The sequence below is a fragment of the Vulpes lagopus genome, chromosome 24 (genome assembly GCF_018345385.1).
Source record: "Vulpes lagopus strain Blue_001 chromosome 24, ASM1834538v1, whole genome shotgun sequence".
NCBI lineage: Eukaryota > Metazoa > Chordata > Mammalia > Carnivora > Canidae > Vulpes > Vulpes lagopus.
Genome location: NC_054847.1, coordinates 40039666 through 40064263, shown reverse-complemented (window position 1 = coordinate 40064263; position 24598 = coordinate 40039666). Strand labels below are relative to the sequence as shown.

At 37.4% G+C, this 24598-nt stretch overlaps 1 protein-coding gene across 6 annotated transcripts in view; it reads right to left on the bottom strand.

Annotated features, from left to right (window-relative positions):
* The window catches only part of WDR7 (WD repeat domain 7), a 358780-nt gene that overhangs the window by 81784 nt on the left and 252398 nt on the right, over window positions 1-24598 (bottom strand). For 5 of the 6 annotated variants that reach the window (XM_041739719.1, XM_041739720.1, XM_041739721.1 and 2 more), the window contains 3 exons: window positions 17599-17716; window positions 14950-15099; window positions 14286-14368 (listed from right to left, as the gene is read on the bottom strand). In XM_041739719.1, the coding sequence (XP_041595653.1) occupies window positions 14286-14368; window positions 14950-15099; window positions 17599-17716 (351 nt within the window). Of the gene's footprint in view, window positions 1-14285; window positions 14369-14949; window positions 15100-17598; window positions 17717-18864; window positions 19188-24598 lie in introns of those variants that run through there. The other variant, XM_041739724.1, reaches the window with a different exon arrangement.

Sequence of the window (24598 nt, the reverse complement as noted above, 5' to 3'; positions counted from 1 at the left end):
TAAGTGAATAAATTCTAAAACCACTTTCAGAAAATTTTAATCAAGAAAAACCACACAATTGCTTAAAAATTATTTTACTTTGTTAAATCACCTAAAATCCTTTTATTGATTCTTATTTCTTCAGTGACTTTTTTTTTTCTTCTAATTTTGGAATTAGGTACTGTGATTTATCGTTATTTGGCAAAATCCAGGCAATTAAAATATTTTCTTTTCATATTAATTTCAATTCTAACAATAAACACCATCTAGCATTATTTAAAATAATCGGATGATATAAACCATAATAGAGTGACTAATTAATTAAAATTTCTCATCACTGAGTGATTGAAAATGATATGCTGTCATCAAAAATAATTACTGAATGTTCACCATTACACATGACTTAAGTTCATATTGATTTCTTGACTTTTTATAATAAATAGATTATATATTTTTTTAATAAATGGACTTCACTTTTAAAAAAAATTTATTTTGAGAGAGAGAGAGAGAAAGTGGGTGTGAGCGGGGGGGGGGGGGGGTAAGGGGAGAGCAGAGGGAGAAAAGCAGAGTCCCCACTGAGCAGGGATCCTGATGCCCCACCCAACACAGGGCTTGATCATCCCAGGACTCTGAGATCATGATCTGAGCCAAAATTGAGTCCAACAGTTAACTAACTAAGCTACTCAGGCACCTCCAAAATGGACTTTACTTTTTAAAGCAGTTTAAGATTCACAGCAAAACTGAGCAAAAAGTACAGAGTTTTCCCAAATACTCGTGGGCCCCCAACATGCACAAACTCCTCAATTATCAACACCCTCCTCCCAAGAGTGGTGCATTTGTTACAGCTGATGAATTTACACTGACACATTACTATCACCCAGTGTCTGTAGATTACATTAGGATTTACTCTTAGTGTTATACATTCTATGGATTTGGACAAACACACAAGGACATATTCACTGTTATAGCATCATACGGAATAGTTTCTCTGCCCTAGAAATCCTCTGTAAATCAGCTATTCATCCTCTCTTCCCCACTAACTCTGGTAACCACTGATCCTTTTATTGACTCCACAGCTTTGCCTTTTCCAGAATGTCATATGGCTGGAATCAAACAGTATGTTAGCCTTTTCAGATTGGCTTCTTTTACTTGGTAATAAGTATGTAAGGTTCCATCGCTCTCATGGCTTGATAGCCTTTTTTTTTTTTTTTTTTTTTAGTGCTGAATAACACTTTATTATCTGGGAATAACACAAATAATATGCTTTTAAAAGCACAGTGGTGATACTATGTTAAAACTATGCTCTGATTTCTACCTAATTGACTTTTCCACAAAACTTTAACAGGTTAAAAAAATAGCATAATAAAATAGGTACTTCTTGTTTTTTCTTTTTACATTTAACTTACATTTCATATTGAGCATTTTGTTCATTAAATAATCTAGTGTCAGTTCAGCTTTACTAGTTAATTACTTCAAAGAATATTAGGGAAAGCATTAAAGAAGCTGTGGCATTCCTATATTGGGAGCCTATGTTATAACATGTTTCAGAACTTATGATGAGATAGAATGATTGGTAATCATATATCAATAAATTAGCAATGGGGAGAGGTTTTAACATCTTTGAGCTGTATCTTGCCACAGGTTATCAGGCACTAGAAGCCCCTCATTTCGCAGAGGAGACAGAAGCCTCCTCAATCTAGAATTCATCTGCCACTGCAGGTAGTCCCACAGTCATGCTTAGAGCAGGAGTTCATAAAGCATGCTCTGCATCAGATCCGCTTTCACAGGAACACTAAAATGCTATGTTCTCTTTTCACTCTCATTTTCTCATGAGTGTGTAGCTGACGTCCAGATTCTACATGATGTGAGCTATCACAAGCAGAAACAGGAGATTCTGGGGGACTTCTACTGCAGACATGGTAGATTGGAAAAAAACATAAAACAAAGGCATTCTTCTAATTTGCTCTGTTTTGGAAAATACCATTTTTCATTAAAATATTATTTATGTGAACACTTAATAGGCTACTTTTAAATTTCTTAATTCTAATTTCTAATATGGGGAGGGAGAAAGGAAAAATAATTTCTAGTATGGCAAATATTGACAGTTATACCATATAAATATTCTTTGGGGTCCTTGGGGTACTTGGATGGCACAGTCCGTTAAGTGTCCAACTCTGATTTGGCTCAGGTCATGATCTCAGGGTCATGGGATCAAGCCAAAACAGAGTCATGTTCAAAACAGAGTCTGTTTTAGATTCTCTCTCCCTCTGCCCCGTCTTGCTCATGCTCTCTCTCAAATAAATTAATTAATTAAAAAAAATTCTTTGTGGCCTTCAATAACTTTTAAGTATAAAGGGGTCCTGAGACCAAGAGGGTTGAGAATTGTTGACTTATAGTCTCCTATTTCAAAAACAGGAGACTCAGGCTCTCATTCTCTCTCTCTATATATGGTACATATGTGTATGTGTGTGTGTGGGGGGTATATAAAATACATATCTTAAAGATTTCATATACATTCTATACCTTTTGAGAATCTGGTTTCAATGAAATAAAAGCAAGCTGAACACTTAATAGTGCTCAGGCTGCCAAGAAGAGGCTACATGATAACTCTGGAATCAATAGGATGAGATGAGATTTAGGATTAGAAAGAGGTAGCTGATGGGACGCCTGAGCAGTTTAGCATCTTCCTTCAGTCCAGGGTGTGATCCTGGAGTCCCAGGATTAAGTCCCACATCTGGCTCCCTGCATGGAGCCTGCTTCTCCCTCTGCCTGTGTCTCTGCAACCACCCCCCCCCCCCCGCCCCCGCCATCTCTCTTGAATACATAAATAAAATCTTAAAAAAAAAAAAAAAAAAAAAGGAAGAGGCAGCTGAGAAAGAGGGAAGGGGAGGCTCTGGCGGCAGAGGTGAGACAGGGTGAAGGGCAGGCCTGAATGTGCCTGCCCTGTCAGATCCTCTGAAGCCTTGCTGCAGGCAGAGGGTCTCTGAGTGCATTTTTTCAACAGCTTGGGTTGCTGGAAACCTAATAGGAAAGCAACCAGACAGGGTCTCTGTTCTTAAGCACCTCATGAGGAAGTGCAAATATGAACAAGGTGACTTCAGATGACATACACGCTATGAAGATAAAATGGCAATGGGGTAGTGGTGGTGAGGGGACTGTGTGAGACAGGGAAGTGGAGGGAGTGGACCTGAATGAGGAGACCAGATGGGCCATGTCAAGATCTAAAAGGAGTGTTCCTGGCAGAAGGAAGAGGGGGAACAAAAGTCCTAAAGAAAATATAAGTGTGGCTCTATTCAAGGAACAGAAAAAAGACCAGTGTCTTCAGCCCAGTGAATGCTGACATTGGGATTTGAAGAATGCAGGTCTAACCCATTTCATATAATACCATCTGTAACGTGAGTCCTAAACGATGGGCAGTTTTGCTGCCAGGTATGATATATTGCAGTGCATTGTATAACACGCAAAGTCCAGGGTTAAGTAGGCCCCCTTCCCGGAGCAGCAGCACTGGACTGTGGGGAGAGCCAGGAATCCCTAGAAAAGCAAAGGGTCCTTTAAAGTAAGTAGAATCGATTTCAGGATTTGTACTGAGCCTCAGAAAAACTAATCCCTGGTATTCCTGAAGTCTAGCCTACCTCCTCCCTGGGCACTGGATCCCAGGAATGGTTATGATATAACCTATCTATCAATCTTTGGGATTTAAAGGGTGCAGAAAGTAGAAGAGCTTTAATTAAGAAGAAAAATGTTTCACATTTCATTGCAACCAAAAGCTCTGCTAAATGAGTGGTTCTCATAGGGTGATCTGCAGACACCCTGGGGGCCTCAGGCTCCTGTTCAGAAGTTTGTGAGATCAAAACTACTTTTGTGAGATACTGAGACAGACATTGCTTGATCTGTTCTTTGTGTTGACCTTGCACTGATGGTGTAAAAGCAACGACAGATAAAGCTGCCAGGTGTCAGCCTGGAGCACAGCCGGGGCACCGCACTCTACCAGCAGTCATCATGTCCTCATGGCCATGCACTGGGAGTAAACAGAACTAAATAAACCACAAGGCATTTTCACTTAAGAATCTCCCTGATGCGGCAATAAAAATTATTAACTTTACTTACATTTTGACCCTTGAGTACATGTCATTTTAACAATCAGTGTGACAAAATGGGAAGTGCACATAAATAAAGCATTTCTACTGTACACTGAAATCTGATGGTTGTCTCAGGGAAAAACAGTTGTGGGATCCAGGTGCAAGCTAAACCAGCTGGGTTTTTTGATTTTTGTTTTTTGTTTTTTCATGATACCATTTGTACTTGAAAGTATAACCCAGAGACAAACTGCGGTTATCTGGACTTGGGTATCTGGCAAACGTTTTCTTGAAAATCAACTATTTTATTCCTCAGAACATAACTGACAGAACTTGTTGACAATAATAAAATTCAAGCTTTCAAGTACAAATCAGAATTCTGGCCTCCCAATACTCACTGACTTTTTGATATCATCAGTAATATTAGCAAAAAGTCATTTTTTATATTATATGTTACAATATGACAATATATGGACAACCCACATAACTCAGTGACCAATATTTTCCAAAGATAAATGCATAATGTTACAAAGTTACACATGGGAAAAAGACCTACTCAAAGTGCAAACTATACCAAGGGATTAAATATGACAGTATGAAAATCAGTTCGTTATGATTACAGACTCTACATTGTGGCTAACCTTTAAAAAGGGCCACATGTTAATGTTTTGGTGAACTATTAAAGAAGATGCAACAGGATTTTAAAAGGCTATTGAAACACTCCTCCTATTTGCAACTCTAAGTGAGGCCAGATTTTTCACCATATACCCAATTAAAATAACATTCCAGGGCTGCCTGGGTGGTTCAGTCGGTTAAGTGTCTGCCTTTGGCTCAGATCATGATCTCCTGGTCCTAGGGTTGAGCTTCACATCAGGCTTCCTGCACAGCAGGGAGTCTGCTTCCCTTTCTCTCCCTCTGCCTTTCCCCACTGCTCATTTTCTCTCTTTTTCTCAAATAAATAAAATCTTAAAAAAAAAAAAAACCCAACATACAGCAACAGATTAAAGACGGGCACAGATATGAAAATCCACCTGTCTCCTCTTAAGTCAGACATTTAAAAAAAATCTGCAAAAAATGTTAAAGAATGCTACTTTCTCAGTATTTTTTTTGTTTTGGCAAAGTAGTTATTTTTCATAAAAATATGTTTTTATATCGGGACACCTGGGTGGCTCAGCAGTTGGGTGTCTGCCTTTGGCTCAGGGTGTGATCCCAGATTCCCAGGATTGAGTCCCGCATCAGGGTCCTTGTGTGGAGACTGCTTCTCCTCTCTCTGCCTGTGTCTCTGCCTCTCTTTGTCTTTCATGAGTAAATAAATAAAATCTTTAAAAAATATATTTTTATATCAACATGAACTGTATTTAGTATTTCATTTTTTTTTTAAAAAAGATTTTAGTTATTTATTCATGAGAGACTCAGAGAGAAAGAGAGAGAGAGAGAGAGGCAGAGACACAGGCAGAGGGAGAAGCAGGCTCCATGCAGGGAGCCCGACATGGGACTCGATCCTGGGACTCCAGGATCATGCTTTGGGCTGAAGACGGGCACTAAACTGCTGAGCCACTCCGGGACCCCCTGTAGTTAGTATTTCAAATAACTCTTTTGGGTCTTTAATTTTTAAGGAGTTCTGAGACCAAAAAGTTTGAGAATCACTAAAGACTGAAAAACACTAGACAATCAAAAAAATTATAACCAGAGGGGGTTGGGGGGGAAAGAGAGAGAAGGAGAGAGAGAGAGATGAGCAAAATAGTGGGAGAAAAGATGAAATCAAAGTAGGTCGAGAGGACACAAGAGGTGACAAAATGGACAGAGTCCTGACTCCTTCTCCTGTAGGAGAAGAGATGAGAGACCAGGAAATAGAGGAGATGTAGAGGTAAGGGAGGTTTGTCCACTGAGACACAACAGAGCCCACTTTCAGGCTGAGGATGAGATTCCAGAGAGAAGAGAGGATAATGGGATAGCAGGTTCTCTGGAGAGCAGAGTGCAACAGGAGGGGAGAGAGGATGGAAGGAAGAATGCAGTAGCAAGAGCCTGGGGCCTGGAACATAACAGGAGCCATCCTGTGCACTGATGGGATGACACAGCTGTGTGTGTTGCCTCACACGTCCACGCCTGTGGACTCTTTCCGGGCAGCACACAGAGCAGGTGTGAGATCTGTTCAGCAGAGCTGGGCATCTGTCAACATAAAAATGTTCTTAAGTTTGTCCATTTGGTAAATGAAGGATAGGAATACATGATGCTTACACTGCTTAAGTGAAATAATTGGTGCCATTTATTATGACGAAATAAGGCCTGAACATATGAAGTGGCATAGCTGGTATTATTATTAAACCTCAGTTCTTGAGTGTCTATACCAAATGTTTATACCTTCTTAACTAAAAATTGGGACAGAGCCCACCAAAGGATTTCTTTTGAATCTGTGCGTTTAGTTGACAAGTCTTAAGAAGGCATAAAAATTAAATCACTCTTAGTGAGATGTCAAATCAATTGCCTCAACTTAAAAGAATAAAAATGCGGGATCCCTGGGTGGTGCAGTGGTTTGGCGCCTGCCTTTGGCCCAGGGCGTGATCCTGGGGACCCCGGATCGAGTCCCACCTCGGGCTCCCAGTGCATGGAGCCTGCTTCTCCCTCTGCCTGTGTCTATGCCTCTCTCTCTCTCTGTGACTATCATAAATAAATAAAAATAAAAAAAATAAAAATGCATGAAATAAGGATCTATCTGGGAATTCTGGGGCATATGGTTTTTGGCCAGAGAAGCCCTCTCCTACTTGCTAAAGGGCACCATACAGGAAGTGGATATAAAAGCCCCTTCAAGCTACTGATAATCTGCATAACTGAGGAGCCATAAGTAACTAAAAATTGCATTTAGAGGCATACATATCTAACTGTTGCTATAAAAAAATCCTGAAACCTTTATATCTCTAAATATAATCATATTTTCCTATCAACCTACTTCATTACTTCAATCTTTCATTTGCTGTGCATTATGTCACTCCTAGTCCACAAGAACATAATAAAATAGCCTCAAATTTAAAAATTACATTATAATTTCATTCTACTTCCAGAGGTATTTAATCTTCCTTTCTGAGTTTTGATAGGCGGTAGCTTACAAGAGCTTAAATTTTTTATTTTGAGACTAGCAAAAAAATATTTTTACAAACTCATAAGAAACCTATATTCATTTTAGAACAAGTATATGACACATATATGTGTTCTATACTGCTTTTCCTTTAGTTCAGTAACATTTGTGTATTTCTACACTTTGATTTTTTTATGCTGCTGTAACAAATATAGTCATGTAAAGTGAGTCAGTGTTTACATGGTGACCAAAAGAGGAAAATTATTCAAACCAAGTCAGGTATGGCACGTTCAGTGTTGACTGGTCTGTTGTGGGGTGGGGGTGGGGGTCTTTCACAAGGATATCCAAGTTCAGCAACACGGCACTACGTATTAATAAGGAATTCGAGAAAACTCCATTGAAGTTTATCTTCCACTCCTTGAAAAAAGTTAGTTCTACTCTCTTAATGTCTAGGGTACGTTTAACTAAGGACACTGTATTATTTATAAACTGGCAATTAAATGTGGAGTCCTCTGTACTTTGCCTCCAACAATTATCTATAGAGTGCCAGATGAGGCCTCTTTGAAGATCATTCCTCTGTGGAGGAATTCATTTCTTCAACAAGTTACCTGATTGGGGCAGCCCAGGTGGCTCAGCGGTTTGGCACAGCCTTTGGCCCAGGGCATGATCCTGGAGACCCGGGATCAAGTCCCACATCAGGCTCCCTGCATGGAGCCTGCTTCTCCCTCTGCCTCTCTTTCTCTCTCTGTGTCTCTCATGAATAAATAAAGTCTTAAAAAAATAAGTAACACTTTAAAAAACAAAACAAGTTACCTGATTGTACCTCTGTAATTCAACGTTTCAAGAATCCTACTGCTAATGTATCTCTGCCAACTTCCTCTAACATAACAATATAGCCTTATTTGTTATAGTGATGAAAAATCTGGCAGAACTATTTTGTCAATCAGTTTTTTGAAGGATATATGTTCTACAGTCTCTTGAGGGCACTGAAATTTAAGGAATTTTCTTTTATTATTAATAGATGCTTCTATATTATTAATAATATCCCTGGACCTAAAATGTAAAATATTAGGAAATATTTAAATCTATGACTATAAAGTTTATACAGCAGTTAAAATGACGTGATTTTTGTATCTTTCAGTAAATATATTAAAGAAAAATATCTATAGATATATAAACTACTCCGGGAAGATCTAGGATACTTAAAACAAGGACTTTTAAAAACAATTTTTAGAAGATAATTATAGTTGGTATTCTGTGTACAATTATTTTTGTTTCCATAGCTTTTGAAATAAGTTTTAAAATATGTATCCATTTCACATACACACATATATATTCACATATTACATAAAGGACTTAGAGAAACTTCTAGAACACAATACAGTAAAAAGATGGAAAAGAAAGAGTGGTCTGAGGTGTGATGGTGCGGGAAGGCCAATGGGGGTCTAAGACATGACTTTCTGAGAGTCAGGCAGAGATTGGCTTTGAGCTGCCTAAGGGACACAGCAAAATTTTTAGATTAACCCCCTGGTTATGTGGAAGAAAAAACAAACAAAAAACAAAACACATACTAGTTCCTTAAGACAAATAAACAAAAAAATTCTTGTTATCTGTGTTCAGAAATGTCTTGAGTCTTCACAGAAGGGACACTAAGCTAAGTGCTGCATGGCATCAGCAACATGAGCCCTACAATAAATGCACTGGCAATATTCCCACGACACTCTCTCAGAAGATGCCTTAATGCAAATTGCAGGCGCAATCCTGACAAGGAGCTTCAGGGACAGAATTGCAAAGGAGACCTGGCACTGTGGTCCGAGCAAGGCAGCTCCCCTGATGGTGTAATTCACTCTCGGGATAGAAACTCAAACATGTAGAGGAATAAATGGACCATGTGTTTTGGGTTGTTGGTTTTATTTTTTGATGGACTATGTGTTTTTTTATTTTTACTTATATATTTTTAAAGGCTTTGGACTTATTTATTTATTTTTAAAGACTCATTCATTCATTCATTCATTCATTCATTTGAGAGGGAGCGAGAGAAGGCACAAGAACCAGGAAAGGGCAGAGGGAGAGGGAGAGAGACAGACTCCCTGCTGAGTGGGGAGCCCGATTGGGGCTGGATCCCAGGATCCCAGGACCATGATGTGAGCTTTAGGACAGACCACATGTTTTTCAAACGAGCTCCTTAGTGTTCTGTTTCTCCAAATGAGTTTTAGATAAAAGCCAATCGATGACCAGTTTGAAGTTAAAACTAAATGGTGCATCACTGGAACGGAGGCAGTGAAGCAATGTCTTCAGGTGTTTCCTTGGCCTTCCTCTGAGTTTAGTCCATATAGAAACATGCATTCAAGGATCCAAGGTTTTATATAACAGGACACGGTCACCAAGAACAATGACTCAGGTTTTGTGTTTCTCAGTTTTGGATTATTAGAGTATTCATATTCATACTTCAGTGTACTTCAAAATCACCAGGGAAGGATGCTAAATGCAGCTTCCCAGGCTTCATAATCGTCTGAGGTAGAATCTCTACAGGGGAGCCTACAAATCAGGTAATTCTCTTAAAGATGGTCTAGAAACTGCACTTAGAGATCATTATTCCCCATAGGGTCTACCTGGGAGAGAACCCTCAATACCAGTTTTTAAACTTCACCTTCTCATCTGTGTCCTTAGTTCTCTCAACTGTCTGTGCTTTAATATTCAGTTGTGTGAGCATCCTTCTAACATGCCCTTGAGAGCCACAAAATCTCTAAAAATTTTGCGTCTACAACTACGTACACATTATATGTGAGGACCCTCAATTACATGTTGATCTCAGGCTATGAACAGGAATGTTCTTCTGAACTACTGTTCTACCCTATGAACACTGTGACTTAGGTACTGATGGTCTGTGCCTCTTTGCACGCTAGCTGCTACATTTAGATTTGAACGGCCTACTTCTGGCAAATTATGCATTTATGCTTTGCTGTAACCTCATGTTTTACTATCAGTAAGTGAGCTTTGGTCAGTGATAAGAAAGAATGTCTATCAAATTTTACTGGCATGTGTAATGCATCTCTACTTTCAAGCAGAAGATATTAAAAGAAGTTTTAACAGTTGAAAGAAAAGCTATTATATAAACCAAATTAGATAAATCAAACTTTTTGTATTACTCTTCATTTCTTTCAATGAATTTACAATTTATAGCTTAAACTTTAAATATGTTTTGAATAAAGATGTCAGAGGACAAAAATTCAGTTAACAACATAGTAGATGAATCCACCACTCATTAAATTATTTATGGAGTCATATAATCATTAAATAAACCTGAATAGATAAATGAATAAATAAGCAAACCTGAATAAAATGGACTCTTGGTATATAACAACACACAGAGGTCAGACTAAGTTAAAACCCATGACTTTCATTACAACAGTAAAAATGGAAATTTTATTGTAATATGCAATCTGAGAAATAGCTGCCAAATTACCAACAATAAAGAAAATCTTAGAGAAACTACCAAATGAATATTAATTAAAGCTTTAAAATCCTGAACTGAAAATTCAAAATGTAGATGCATATCAGAATCATTAAGCCTATCTTAATCATTAAGCATATCTTAATCATTAAGGTCAAGGTTAAAAAACTAAGCAAAACAAAACACCAAGAAACCAATCTCAGGATTATTCAGCATTCAAGGATGCTACTTTGTCTTGTACTCACAGAAAACTGTGAATTTTATGTATAACCCAACTCAAGAGTACTTTTGATTTTTAAATACTTGATGACTTCTGGATACCATATTAGCTCCTAATTGAATTAATACAACTTTAGATGTGAAGATCACTTTTATAACACTGACTAAAAATTATTTAATATTTTGAGAAGTAAACCAACTTTTTCACATCTATGAAAATAATGCCATTTTGTAGTCTGTATGTATATAAAATACTTCCAAATTTTCATTAATTTCTTATATACATTTCCGTTTTCCACGTTATTATTAAGATAGACCCACAGGAAACTAACATTCTCTGAACATCTAAATCATGAGCATTCTGCTGGGTGCTTTGACAAATATTTCCTTTAAAATCAATACTTAAAAAAAAAATAAAACAAATACTTAATGAAGTTTTTTAAAATATATTTTTATGATCTGATCTACCAACCGTAACAATTGAGTATTGGTATACAGCAACATTACACAGCTTTGCCTAAGTTAAAACCCACAGCATCTTTAAAATAGTATAAGGGAATAAATAAAAATAAAAGAAATTAAAAAATAGGGTAAAGAAAAAAAAAGAAAAATTAACAACAAAAGACTATATTATATAAAGATTGTAAAAACAAATGCCACATGACCAGACCACAGATACGCACGTCACTGACTTTGACTAGAGTTTGATATCTAGTGAAAGGCATTTATAAGTAGAGAGCTCACAAGTGCTGTAAGGCACCCAGGACAATGGCACAGACATGGCAGATATTCAATAAAATAATTTTAGCTTCTGTTGATATGTTGGTATCTTTGTTGTTGTTCATTTATCAGCCTAGTACAAATCAGCTAATAGGTAGCATGGCATAGACCAGTAAAACCTCTGAGGCCCCATCTAAGTTTAATGTTCTCTGACATTCTCCATAACTTATTGCCTGTTCCAACTAACATTTAGCATAAGCAACAACCTTATAGTGCTAATCACCCTTCTATGTTTATGGACTAATTCTTACATAAATGGGCTTATATTCTCACAGTTGTATAACATCTAACCTAATCTCACAGTGAACAACTGTTATAAATCTGAAGTTTCATAAGATTAGGTCTTACCAACTATGTCCTGGCCAAAGAATTACATGCTTTTGTTTAAACGCTGCTGATTCTCCATTGTTTACGGAACAATGGCCAAAATCCTTTGTATGGAATTCAAAGCCCTATCCCTCTGACACTGTATCAGATTCCCATCCTCAGCCAACATTCTAGCCACTACCACAGGAATTTGCCAAGCTCACCACATACTTTTGTGTCTCTAGACATTTGCTGATCTGGTTCTTTCTGTAATTTCAGATGTTACACACTGGTTCATTCTGCAAATCTCGCTCCATCAACTCTTCTGTGAGGCTCTTCTAGAATCCACCACCACCAACCCAAAACGTTGTGGGGGACAGATCCTTCATTCTGATTAGCGGTCACTTTTATTAAAACATGTTCCTCTTTTAATAAAAGGAGATTATTATTAGTCTGCCTCCTCTTCTGTGAAACTTTCTAAGAATCTATTATTACTATTATTATTATTATTATTATTATTATTACTTCTCCTTTATGAAGCTCTCTAAGCCTCCTCCACCCAGAGTTAAGCACCGCCATTTATTGCCCAACCTTGTCTCTGGTATGTTATTCTCCTCCAGCATAGAACATAGCACCCTGGAATTATTTATCTTAATAATCACCTACCCTATCAGACCCTGTGTGCTCCTCAAGGAAATCATCTTATCCCCATCATTGTTCCCTAAGGCTTAGCTAGCAGTTGATGCACACAGTAGGTGTACAATAGATGTTATTAAATTAATAAACAAAATACAATCGCTTTCGGTCAAATCAGAGAAATCTGGTAGTGAGCATGCCTCTTAGCATCCGAGCAGAATCCTTACCCTCTGGCGAAGAAACAACAGCAAACAAAAGTGTACACCAGCAGACTAGGGTAACTTAAGGAACTGAGGGTGCCACTGGGTGGCAGGCAGGCTTCCAGCAAGGGCAAAGACAGGCCCTTGAAACACTCGACCATTTCCTCACATTAACTTCCAGGAAGCTTAGTTTATATTGCCAAGACTGGAGCTGTAAGGAATCCTTTGCTAACACTCAGCTCTGTGATAATCATCGCCTCTATAAAGTCACGACCCAATGTCCATTTTCACATAGGCATTTCCTTAGAGAAGGACTGACTAGGAATACAGCAGCTACACGTCCTCTCATCAGTTAACTGCATTAAAAGATTTTATATGATAAGTTTTAACAAAAAAGAACACAAACCAGACAATGTGGCATGATGTTAAAAAAAAAAGACTGGATTCTAACACACCTAATCTGTACCACAAGAAAATACATCTGTACACATGTATATTTCAGCATAATCTTTTCCTTTTGGGTATTCAGGGTGGCATGACTCAGCAGCAGCAAAAACGAAGAGGCTACAATATGAAGCCTACTGTAAATATGGAAAAAGATATTGGAAGACTCATGTAGTACAAGTAATTCAGCAAACACCTGCTGAAATGCCAGGAGATACAGAAGACAATGATGCGTCATATACCATCACTGCTCTCGGGAAGCTTATAGTCTAAAATAAAGCTTTTTACTACTGTATGTGCATAGAACTGAGAAAACATAAGTAAGGAGGTCACTGAATTTGTCTTAAAAAGAAAACTGTTATGTAGCTATGACTAACTGGTTGTTCTGTTTTCTATATAAACAATGATTTTCAATAGATTTAAGCACTATTTCCACTGACCACTTGGAGGTAAAACATTTCCTAACAAAATGTTCCTCAAGCTACACACATTTTAAGAACCAAAAACTACTTTAAAGGGAAAATAAACACTACTACATTTGACATTTAACCCCCCCCCCAAAAAAACCCTTCATTTCATAACAGTTACATGCTATACATGTTTAAAATTATTGGTTATGCTTAACATATGCAACATTATTTATGTCAACTCTAACTGCTCTTGGCCAGCCTTCTCATAGGGAAAACACCTACACTTAGTAAGACATACGAAAAATGCTTTTAAATTAAAAATAAAACTTAAAATGTGAAAATGTGGTAGGAAAGGTTCCTTTGACTGAATAGTATACTTTCTAAGTCTGAAGCTTCCTAAACTCTTCCTTTTATAATGTAAATGCTAATTTCAGTGATGAATATATGAACACATACAAACTAAACAGATGCTATCTCTTACTCATTTTTTTAAGTTTTGAAAAAAATCTCATCAGTACCCAGTTTCAAATACTAGTTCTATTATACCTGTGTTTTTTACTATGATCTGCCTAAATTGTTTTCAGAAAGTAAGCAGATATTAATTTATAACTGGATTTCTAACAAAACTACTAACTCATCCTGCTAAAAATTTTTTCAAAATTGTTAGTAAAAATTATTTATTTTGCATGCTATTGAAGGCTTCTTTACCTGCAGATGGCTGGGAAACATTCTTGAAGACCTTTCTTTTTAACTAAAGATCCTTCAAGGCAGTACATAATGATGTCCATAACCTTTATAGAAAAGATGTAAATCCAAAATTAATTTCAAATACTTAATTTTCCAAAATACAAATTATTTAAGGCCTCAGCTGCATGAAAATTCTAGATGGTTTGATCACAATATTTACAACTATAGCATATTTATTGAAGTTACAATATAGTTACTCTATACTATAAGATATTCTCTCTCTTATCTGTGAAAAATATAAAAAAAAGAGCAGTAACATATAGAAACAAAACTTGTTGACTTCAAAGCCAATGCATATTTATGTACAATATAGATACCTTTTATTCACGCACACAAGTTTTTGTTTAGTTATATGCAAGAACATACCCTTTAAAAAGTACTCCAATACAGACTACTTCCCTAGAATGATAAGTACACAGTTATCATTTTGACTTTTAATGAAATTTAAGTAAGGTCCCTAGAAATGGTACTAAAGTTAATTCATTTAATTATCTCCCTCTCTTTCTTTAGATAATTCTTTTAATGCTCTCTTTTTATTTCCTTGGAAATAAAAATGCTGATTTATATTACTACATGGACATTAAATATAGGCTGTTGCTGTAACATTTAAAGCAGGATATCTTACCTCCACAAGAAGATCCACAACATCTGTGGGCATCTTTTCAATAAGAATCTCAATGACTCTCAGAATTTCCCCTTTAGCTCGTGCAAGAGTTGTCGTGTGCATGTTCTGTTGTGACTGGGTATTTGCTGCAAGAGCTGTATGTCTGTGTACCTGTGAAGACATAACCATGCTATAGATATGGCTGATACTTTTACTAAAAAAATTCAGTTTTGCATTTCTAGCCAGTGGTTTATTTTTCACTTGTTAATACAACTGGGGAAGAAAAAGAGAATCAACAAAAACAAATCTCTTGGGGTGGGTCAGGAAACACTTGATTACAAAAAAAAAAAAAAAAAAAAATAGTAAAATACAGTTTTTAGTAAAATAAAAACTAAGTATTCTCTAATAAAATCCTGTAAGTTCTTGGGTATAATAGGAGACTTTAATATAATACTACCATGACATTTTTCAAAAGACAGATTGAAGGTTTGTGGATTTGGCATATCTGATGCTGAAGTCAAGAGAGCAGTTAGAAGACACCAGCAAGTAAGAGACACGAGACTTGCTCTCAAGTAATAACAGTAAATGATGCTTACATAAGACTTCTGTGTCCCAGGTACCATTCTTGGTGCCATATAATGAAGTTGAGAAATTCAAATGAACATGCCTCCAAAAATAATAAGCATTGTAAATATAAGTTCACTGTGATTTTTCTTCCCTGTACAAATTATAAGTCTTAATCATTCAGAGGAGAAAGAACATTGGTAGGTGCTGGGCTAGCCATGGAGGAGTGGGCATGACAGGGGAGAAGAAGACAGAAACAGTGAGAAATAGAAATACTTTAGGATCTTAATCTAAAACTCTAAGCGGAAAATTTATTTTTACAAGATAATACATGTGAACTATCACATTGAAATATTAGAACACTAAGAATGTGGAAATCAACTGGCAATTAGTAAAACATTAACATTAAAAAATATTTTTTAAGATTTTATTTATTTATTCGTGAGAGACACAGAGAGAGAGAGGCAGACACATAGACAGAAGGAGAGGCAGGTTCCTCACTGGGAGCCCGATGTGAGACTCGATCCCGGGACTCCAGGATCATGCCCTGAGCCAAAGGCAGACGCTCAACCGCTAAGCCACCCAGGCGTCCCTAAAATATTTTTAAAATACCTTTCTAGCCAAATGTTGGAGTGGAAAGCATGGCTATTCTAACAGTTCATTTAAAAATATTCATATTGGGATGCCTGGGTGGCTCAGCGGTTGAGCGTCTGCCTTTTGGCTCAGGGCGTGATCCTGGAGTCCCAGGATCGAGTCCCACATCGGGCTCCCCGCATGGAGCCTGCTTCTCTCTCTATCTATGTCTCTGCCTCTTTCTCTCTGTGTCTCTCATGAATTAATTAAAAAAAAAAAAAAACTCATGTAGAAGGTGAAAATTAAGTTCAAAAACATAATCAACACAGATACTTGCTTACTCTTTAAAGAGGCAGTTTTATGACTGGTACTTTTAGGACCTGTATATGAGACCAGACTTATTCAATATATTCAGTATTACTGTCTATGCATACTCAACTGATAAAAAAAACTGGTAAGAAATTCCAGGCTAATAAATCTGCTCATTTATAAATATATACTTCATATAAATATGTAATATCTACAAATCATAGATCTATAACATACACATGCATATTTTAAACACAGTGCAACCTTTCTGTAACACTATGCACTAACAGCAGAACACACCCCCTTTACTCTACAAATTTATTTTAGGTATGAATTCAAAGTCCCACCACCTCATATAAACCCATACAATCTGCTATTAACAAGACCTTCCTTCCTCCCTTCTAAAGCTACCTTCATGTCACAAATACTTGCTGCATGCCTATTAAGAATGGCTCTGGGGTAGAGACGGGCCCAGCAGGTTTCAGGTTATCAGGGTAGACTCAGAGGTATTTATTTAGTATTTTAAAAATTCATCATAGCTACAGGAAAAACAACTCAGACGGAGTTCATACCCCATGGACACCAAGCGTGCACATTATTTATGCTGAAATGGAACAAACCTTTAAGAAAAAATGTAGGGGCTTATCATCCTTTTCTTTCTCTCCCACTACTAAGACCTACAGGAAAGATTCTATAATTGGTTCATTGTTCTTTACTAGTTTTTCAGTTAGATGTGGGCAATTAGTTAGAACACTAAGAATGTGGGAATCAATTGGCATTCAAGTCTTTATCTGTGACATGTAATAGGGAAAACAATTAGCAAGTTTATGACTTACATTTTTGTTTACAGTTGAAGAGCCAGTGTTAAATAAGTTCAGTGTTGATTACGGGAAGATATTTACACTTATAAAATGTGAATATCTTTAGTATATTTTAATTTGAATAAGCCTGTTATATTTCAGATTGAAATATTGATTTCAAATATTTGCAAGGGAGTTAACTTTGAGAACAGAAATGAATACAAAAAGCACAAGTAAGGAATGCGTTGCTGTGGAATTCAGGGTACATGCATACAGGTACGTATGTATTCATTTTAGCACTAAATTAACTTGCACTGTTGTAGAACAAATTGGAAGGATTATTTGTGGATATGGACCCTCAGCTCACAGTACGTAATAATTCCTTTAAATGAGAAGATGGAGCACACAGAGAGGCTCTGCTCACCTCTTTGGCTATAGTTGTGATGAAGGCGGGTGGTCTGGCAGTGGCGATGAGCGAGAGGGCATGCCTTGCAGAGCGGGCGGAGTCAGCTGCAGGGCTAAGAGGCAGACCCATTGTGATGCTAAACAGGGATCAGGAAAAAAAGGAAAAAAGAAAAGAAGCATTTGAAATATAGACTGAAAAGATTAGACACAGCTTATAATGTCAGTTCAAGGTCAATGGGAGCACTCAAACAGTTAGAATATAATGGACTTGCAACAATGAGCAGTGATTAGGAGTCAGGGTGTTCTGGCATCAAATACAAAATCGAATAATTAACCGTGAAGATTGAAAACAGTATGTGCATCTGTCCAAAGTGTTAAAAACGCCTTGTTAACAAATTATCAAGAACTAGTACTGAATGCATATCACAAAGCTCAGAATCAGGCAAGAAAGAAGACTGTGCTGGGTATTTTCAAATTTTTTGCCAAAAAAAAATAAAAAAATTAGAGGTAATAATTTGTTTATAAGGCCAAAGAAAAAGGCTTCATTTAAGGACGTGTACCTGAAAGGAAGCAAAATTCACTTCCATCCATATAATTATCAAAAAGAACTCAAAACTGCAAAATTATTTTTAGTTTTTAATATTATTTTTAGTTTAAAATATCCTCGGTACTGTTAATTTACCCCATGCTCAATACTTTTAGAACCAATCTACAATGTTCTGCCAATAGTTATTTTGTGTTGATGCAAAAATTATTAATGGACACTTATTTTCTCTCTATAAAGATCATGGGCATGGCATTGTCCAGGTTATTTTTAAGAGTATGTACATGACAAAATAAATCTTTCCGAACTGTGAGAACATCCTGATCAGGATAGTGATGTTATATTCCTTTGCCACCCACCCCTAAAACATAAAAATGATGATATTCTGTTTGTAAGCTTCCTGTATATTTTATATAATAGACTCCTGTGAAAACTAGTAAGACTCTTCATTAAAATGTGGAATGTGATCTACTCGTCAACTATACACAAGGAGCATTTTGCTACTCAGTATGTGATCCATTATAGTTTCTCCCTCTAGTCACATATCTTCATTCTTAAATATCCATATGAAATTATATCAAGATCTGTACTGCTCTAATTACGTAAGTCTGTATACCTCATGTGTAAACTGGATTGTTTACTAAAAATTCTCAAAATGTTTACAAATGTTTTTACAGATTCGTCTAAGAATCATTATTTTAACTTTTAGATGAAAGTAAGTACGCATTACATGGGCATTCTTATCACTGTTTAAAGAAGGGAAGTTGATTCTAGGAAATTCTGCCTACAATTTCTTAGTGACTGCTACATTGCTTAAATCTTTGACTGATAATAACTGAGAATAGATACAAAGCAGGAACTCAGGAGGATGGAGGGGGTCCTCTGATATTCACCACTAAAAAGGAGATGTTAGGTGACAAAACACACACATTCTGAACAAGAAACAGAAAGAATGCCATCAGTGCCCACATCACCTCCACAGAAGATCTTGATGCTGGAGATCCAGTAGGGGACTGGAAAAGGAGCCTTCGGCAGTATAGCAGGGCGGGGTAGGTAGCCAGGTTCTTTTCAGGATTAAACATTACTACTGAGAATCCCACAAAGGCATGAGCATGCTGACCTAGATTGCTTAATTATTATAGAGTTTAGATCATAGTTTAAGTTTTAAAAAATTCAGAAGCTAATTACACTTTTAAGATATTCTATGTTTCTCTCGTCAGCATGAAAAGGTGTTGGTAATACTGAAAGGCTGAAACTCAAATGGTATGTTAACTAAATTCTGAGCAAACCTAAATCAAATTTCCTAAGATCAATAAAATCACAGAATGCTGGGAGTTGGAAAAGATCCCCAGGCAACCTCCCTGCCCAACAGGCAGCCATCCAGCAGGAATGTCTACCTCCTGGGCAGCCTGACCTATGCGTGGAAGGTGTGACAGAGAAGAGAAAGAACTGGAGGTGAAACTGAGGGTCTAGGTTTGAAATTGAGCTTTCCTGTGCTGTTTCATGTCTTCCTGCACCTGCCCAGAATATCCCTAAAGAGGGCGATGGTACCAGCATTTTTATGAAGGAGAAAACTGGGTCCAGAGTTCATCGAGGTGCCAAGGTATGATGTTTTCTCAGACAGCTGAATGGTGGTATAAATAAAGGGCAGGGGGCTCGCCCACATTATGGTTAACTGGATTAATGAAATGGTAACATGACTAAACTCAGCGACTTTGGATGAGTAGCTAGATGGCATCCCTGGGTGAGGTTTCCAGTGGTCCATTGTGACACGCGGACTTCATCTCTGTTCTTTCCAATGTCAATTGTGATTAACTGAAGATACAGATGCACGGTTATCAATTGGTGTGGAAATAAAATTGTAATGGAAAGTAACTATACTAAATGGCAGAACGGATTCAAAAGTCCTCAGAAAGATCAAATTCAAATTGGGCTAAAGAAAGAAGTCTTTAAAGTATTTTTTTAAAAGATTTTATTTATTCATGAGAGACACAGAGAGAGAGGCAGAGACACAGGCAGAGGGAGAAGCAGGGTCCTCACAGGGAGCCCGATGTGGGACTTGATCCCCAGGCTGGGACGATCCCCAGACTGCCTTTGGCTCTCGCCCTAACCGCTGAGCCACCCAGGTGTCCCAAGAAAGAAGTCTTACTGTGTGGGTTCAAATGACCAATTTTAAGGGAATGGGGTAGGCAATACACTGCTTGACCAAGTTTAGGGAATGGCACTGAGGACTGTATCTGAACCACACCTATGTGTTAATAATGTGGCTTCCCTAAAGGGCTAGGTTGTATCAAGGGAAATAGGGTGAAAGACAACATGTTGACCCTGCTGAGCTTCATGGTTCTGGCTGCCTGTCCACACTCCCTATGGGTGGCTATACTATCTCCCGAGTTTCTAAGAGATGGGATCTCCCTTTTGCAGACCAAGTGTTAGAGCATCTCCTGGAGTCCAGAAAAGTCCCATCCATTCCTTGCTGTGTGCTGTTGTGATGGCTTGCAGTTGGAAACTGGAGTTCTACTCATACAAACGGAATCCTACTAACCGCACAACCCACCTCTCTTCCAGACCTTCTTTGTTCCTTCAGGAGTAAAACGTTTAGTGGGAAGCCAAGAAGGGAGTGGAGGGAGAGAAAGAGAAGGAAAGAATGAGAATGAATGACTCTGCACGTATGTGTTCACCTGAGGATGACAAATGGATATTGTCCCTCAATCCTTATGCGGTGCCCTGTGGCCAACCTGGCCTGAGTAAAGCACAACATTTGTAAAATGGGTCTATTAAAATAACAACTTCCAAGGCTGACAAGATGATTAAATAAGCAGGCAAATGTAAAAACCCCAGTCCTACGTCTCACCTATATATATTATACAGACAATAGATGCTTGTTGTGCCCAAGATGACTCTCATAAATAGAAACAAAGTGAAAAGAAAATGAGATCAACTAGCAGCAGGTCACTGGTTTCAAGTTAAAAGCCCTATCATACAATACCCTTAATCCATCTCAGCAAATGATCTTGTGAATTTGGGAAGAAATAGGCACACTTCTTGTGGTAGGAAAAATGGTAAAAGTTTGGCGTCTGGAAGAGAAGCTGCAGCAGGTAACCAAAGACAGTAAAAGTATTGCTCATGAATTCAGTGGAAGGTGGAACATCCAACAATTTGTAAGAGGCATCAGAGGGTACATTTGAGTGATTCTCTTGATCAGCATCTGATGGCTGCAGTGCAGGACTTCAGGATGCAGACACATCTATTGCTCTGAGGTCAGTCGTCTGCACAGGTTCATTCAGCACATCCATGGTACACAGGCAGGGAGGTTGGGAGTGTGGGAACAGAGAGAATTTGCCAAGGCACAGGGGAAGAATCCCCTCTGTAGCCTATATAATGCATCACATCAGAGTAATCTTCCAAAAGCACTAACTTTACTTCATGGTTAAAGTGCTTAAAAACCTCAGTGGGGACCAGTGCTTCTAAGAAAAATCTTAAAACCTTGGCTTGAGGTTCCAGGCCCTCCATAATCTAGTTTCACTAATTTATGACTCTGTCTTTGCAACACACCTCTGTTCCTGAGGCCAGGCTAAGTTCAAAGCTGGTCCCTAGAATTCCATTCCTCTTCTGACTAGAGCACGTGGCTTACGCTCCTCCACTACCACTGCCCCCATTAGCACGCTCTCCCCACCCCTCTGTTCAGTTCTTGTGGAAGCCAAGAGTTGTCCTGCAATTGCTAGAGCATTCAATTACAATCTATTGAAACAAAACCAACCAACAACAAAACCCGTTTATCCTAGGCTCTTAGCACTGGATCTCTTTCTGCCAAGCATTATGAATTAGTTTTGTATCATGGACTCTATGCAGACTGGTACCATGCCTTCTAATCCTGTGATCCCCCCAAAGTGCCCAGTGCAGCCCCTTGGACGTAGTGGTAGCTTGAGAGTTATGCGCTAAATGAAGTTACCTGGAAAATCCAGCAGGAAAAAAAAAATCGCTTAAGCCAGTTATTTGACTGAACTGACCAAGCAATGAAGTCAAAGTAATTGATCTAGTCGTCCCAACAGGCAAAGTCTAATTCTACACATAGTTATCTTCAAAGTCAAAGGTGTGCTGTGTATGTGATATATTTTAATGTGGGATTCTAACTGAATGAAGGAGGATTCTACTATCAGAGGTGCAAAATTAAAGGGGTGTCTGTCTTATTCTGGGATCTTCATCGCATCCTGCTTATTTGGCTGTTATGCAGTTCATTGGTTATATAGGCTTTTAAGAAGGGTCTTTAGTTAAAAAAATAGGATAGGACATACTCTCTATTTTACTCAGCATTTCAGTATACCCATCCCACATGAAACACGAGTGATGACAGATACTGTAAATAAAAATCATGAATAGAGAAACAGTCCACTCAGGCTGAGCTCATTCCTCACGTGACTGCTCATTAATCTGCTCTAACCCTTACTCCATCGTGGTAAAAGCATCTTAGAAGTCACACGTCAGACCACTATAGTTAAATGTCACCATCTACAATTGTCAGACTTCCCCATCTGTCAAATTCAGGAATACTGTAAGAGAATATTCAGGGGGAAGAACCACTTAATCTTTCATAGAATAACCCACAAATCATGGTCAAACAGTATTACGAACTAAATGCTTGTGTCCCCTGAAAATTTGCTGTGACAGTATTTGGAGACGGAACCTCAGGGAGGTACTTAGGGTCAGAGGAGCCAGGTGGGTGAGGCCCTCATGATGGGATCCCTGCCGTATAACAGACCAGAAAACGTGCTCTGGCTCACTCCCAAAGGAGTGCTCTGGCTCGCTCCCAAGCACGCAGCGGCACAGCAGCCATCTACAGGCCCAGAGAAGAGGCCTCAGAATGAAACTCGCCTTGTGAGCACCTCCTTCCCGGAATTCCCAGCTTCCAGAACTCTAACAAGTAAGATTCTGTTGTGGAAGCCCCTAGTCTGTGCTATTTTGTTACAGTCGCCCAAACCGACGAAGATACACAGTAACAGGGCACGGAAAACACTCCTCATGGAAAACAGGGACCAGAATTATTTTAGAAATGCATACTTCGTTTCATAACTGGGAATTCCATCTTACCCCTTCCAGACACTTACTAGCAAGTGTCTTTAATGTATCAAGGAATCATCAATTCTTGTCTGTTATATTAAACCTTAATTTGATAACTCAAATGTAGCATTAGTCTCCTAAACACAAATGTGATTCCCCCAACAAGTGCCCAGTTTTTACATCTATTTCCTATATGTTGTATACATTTACAACCATGAGTTGTAAAAACTATGCTAACATAATTTAGTTAAGTGGTTTCCTCAGATTATACATTTTCTATTAAAAATAAATGTCTGGGGCGCCTGGGTGGTTCAGGCAGTTAAGCATCTGACTCTTAATTTTGGCTCAGGTCATGATCTCAGGGTCCTCAGACTGAGCCCTGAACTGGGCTCTGCACTGGGCATGGAGACTGCTTCAGATTCTCTCTCTCCCTCTGCTCCTCCCTCCCACTTGCACACATGTAAAAAAAATTATTTTTTAATAAAAAAATTTAAATAAATAAAAGTGAATAGGAAACATAGTTTAAATATAAAATCCTAAAAATACCTTAGTGTTTATATGATATATTCTCTACCCCGTCTCATAGTTAAAAAGTACGGTTAAAATTTGAGTTAAAATGTCAATTCTTTTTCTCCAAGTATATAGTTCAAAAATAACATTTCTTTCTAACATATGGGGTTTATCTGTATGTTAATGAAAGCACAGGGTTTCTAGTTGACTATATGTTTCTCTTTTACAGTTTGGTAAAGGGACGCTAGGGTGGCTCAGTGGTTGAGTGTCTGCCTTCAGCCCAGTACGTGACCCCACAGTCCCGGGATCGAGTCCCCCATTGGGCTCAATGCAGGGAGCCTGCTTCTCCCTCTGCCTGTGTCTCTGCCTTTCTCTCTCTTTTATTTATTCTCTCAAGAATTATTTATTTATTTATTTATTTATTTATTTATTTATTATAAATAATATATAATATATATAATTTATTTATTTATTTATCTATAATAAATAAATAATATATAATTTATTATATAATATTATATAATATTATAAATAATATACAATTTATTCAATTTATTTATTTATTTATATAATATTATAAATAATATATAATTTATTTTATTTATTTATTTATAATAAATAAATAATATATAATTTATTACATAATATTATATAATATTATATAATATATAATAAATATAATTTATTTATTTATTTATAATAAATAATATATAATTTATTATATAATATTATATAATATTATAAATAATATATAATTTATTTTATTTATTTATTTATTTATTCTCTCAAGAATAAATAAAATCTTAAAAAAAAAAGTTTGGTAAACTGAATATTGCAGAAAAGCAATGGGCTTTCGGTAATTCATTAATATTCTTCCATCATAGCCATAGGAGATGAGAGATTGCCCCCG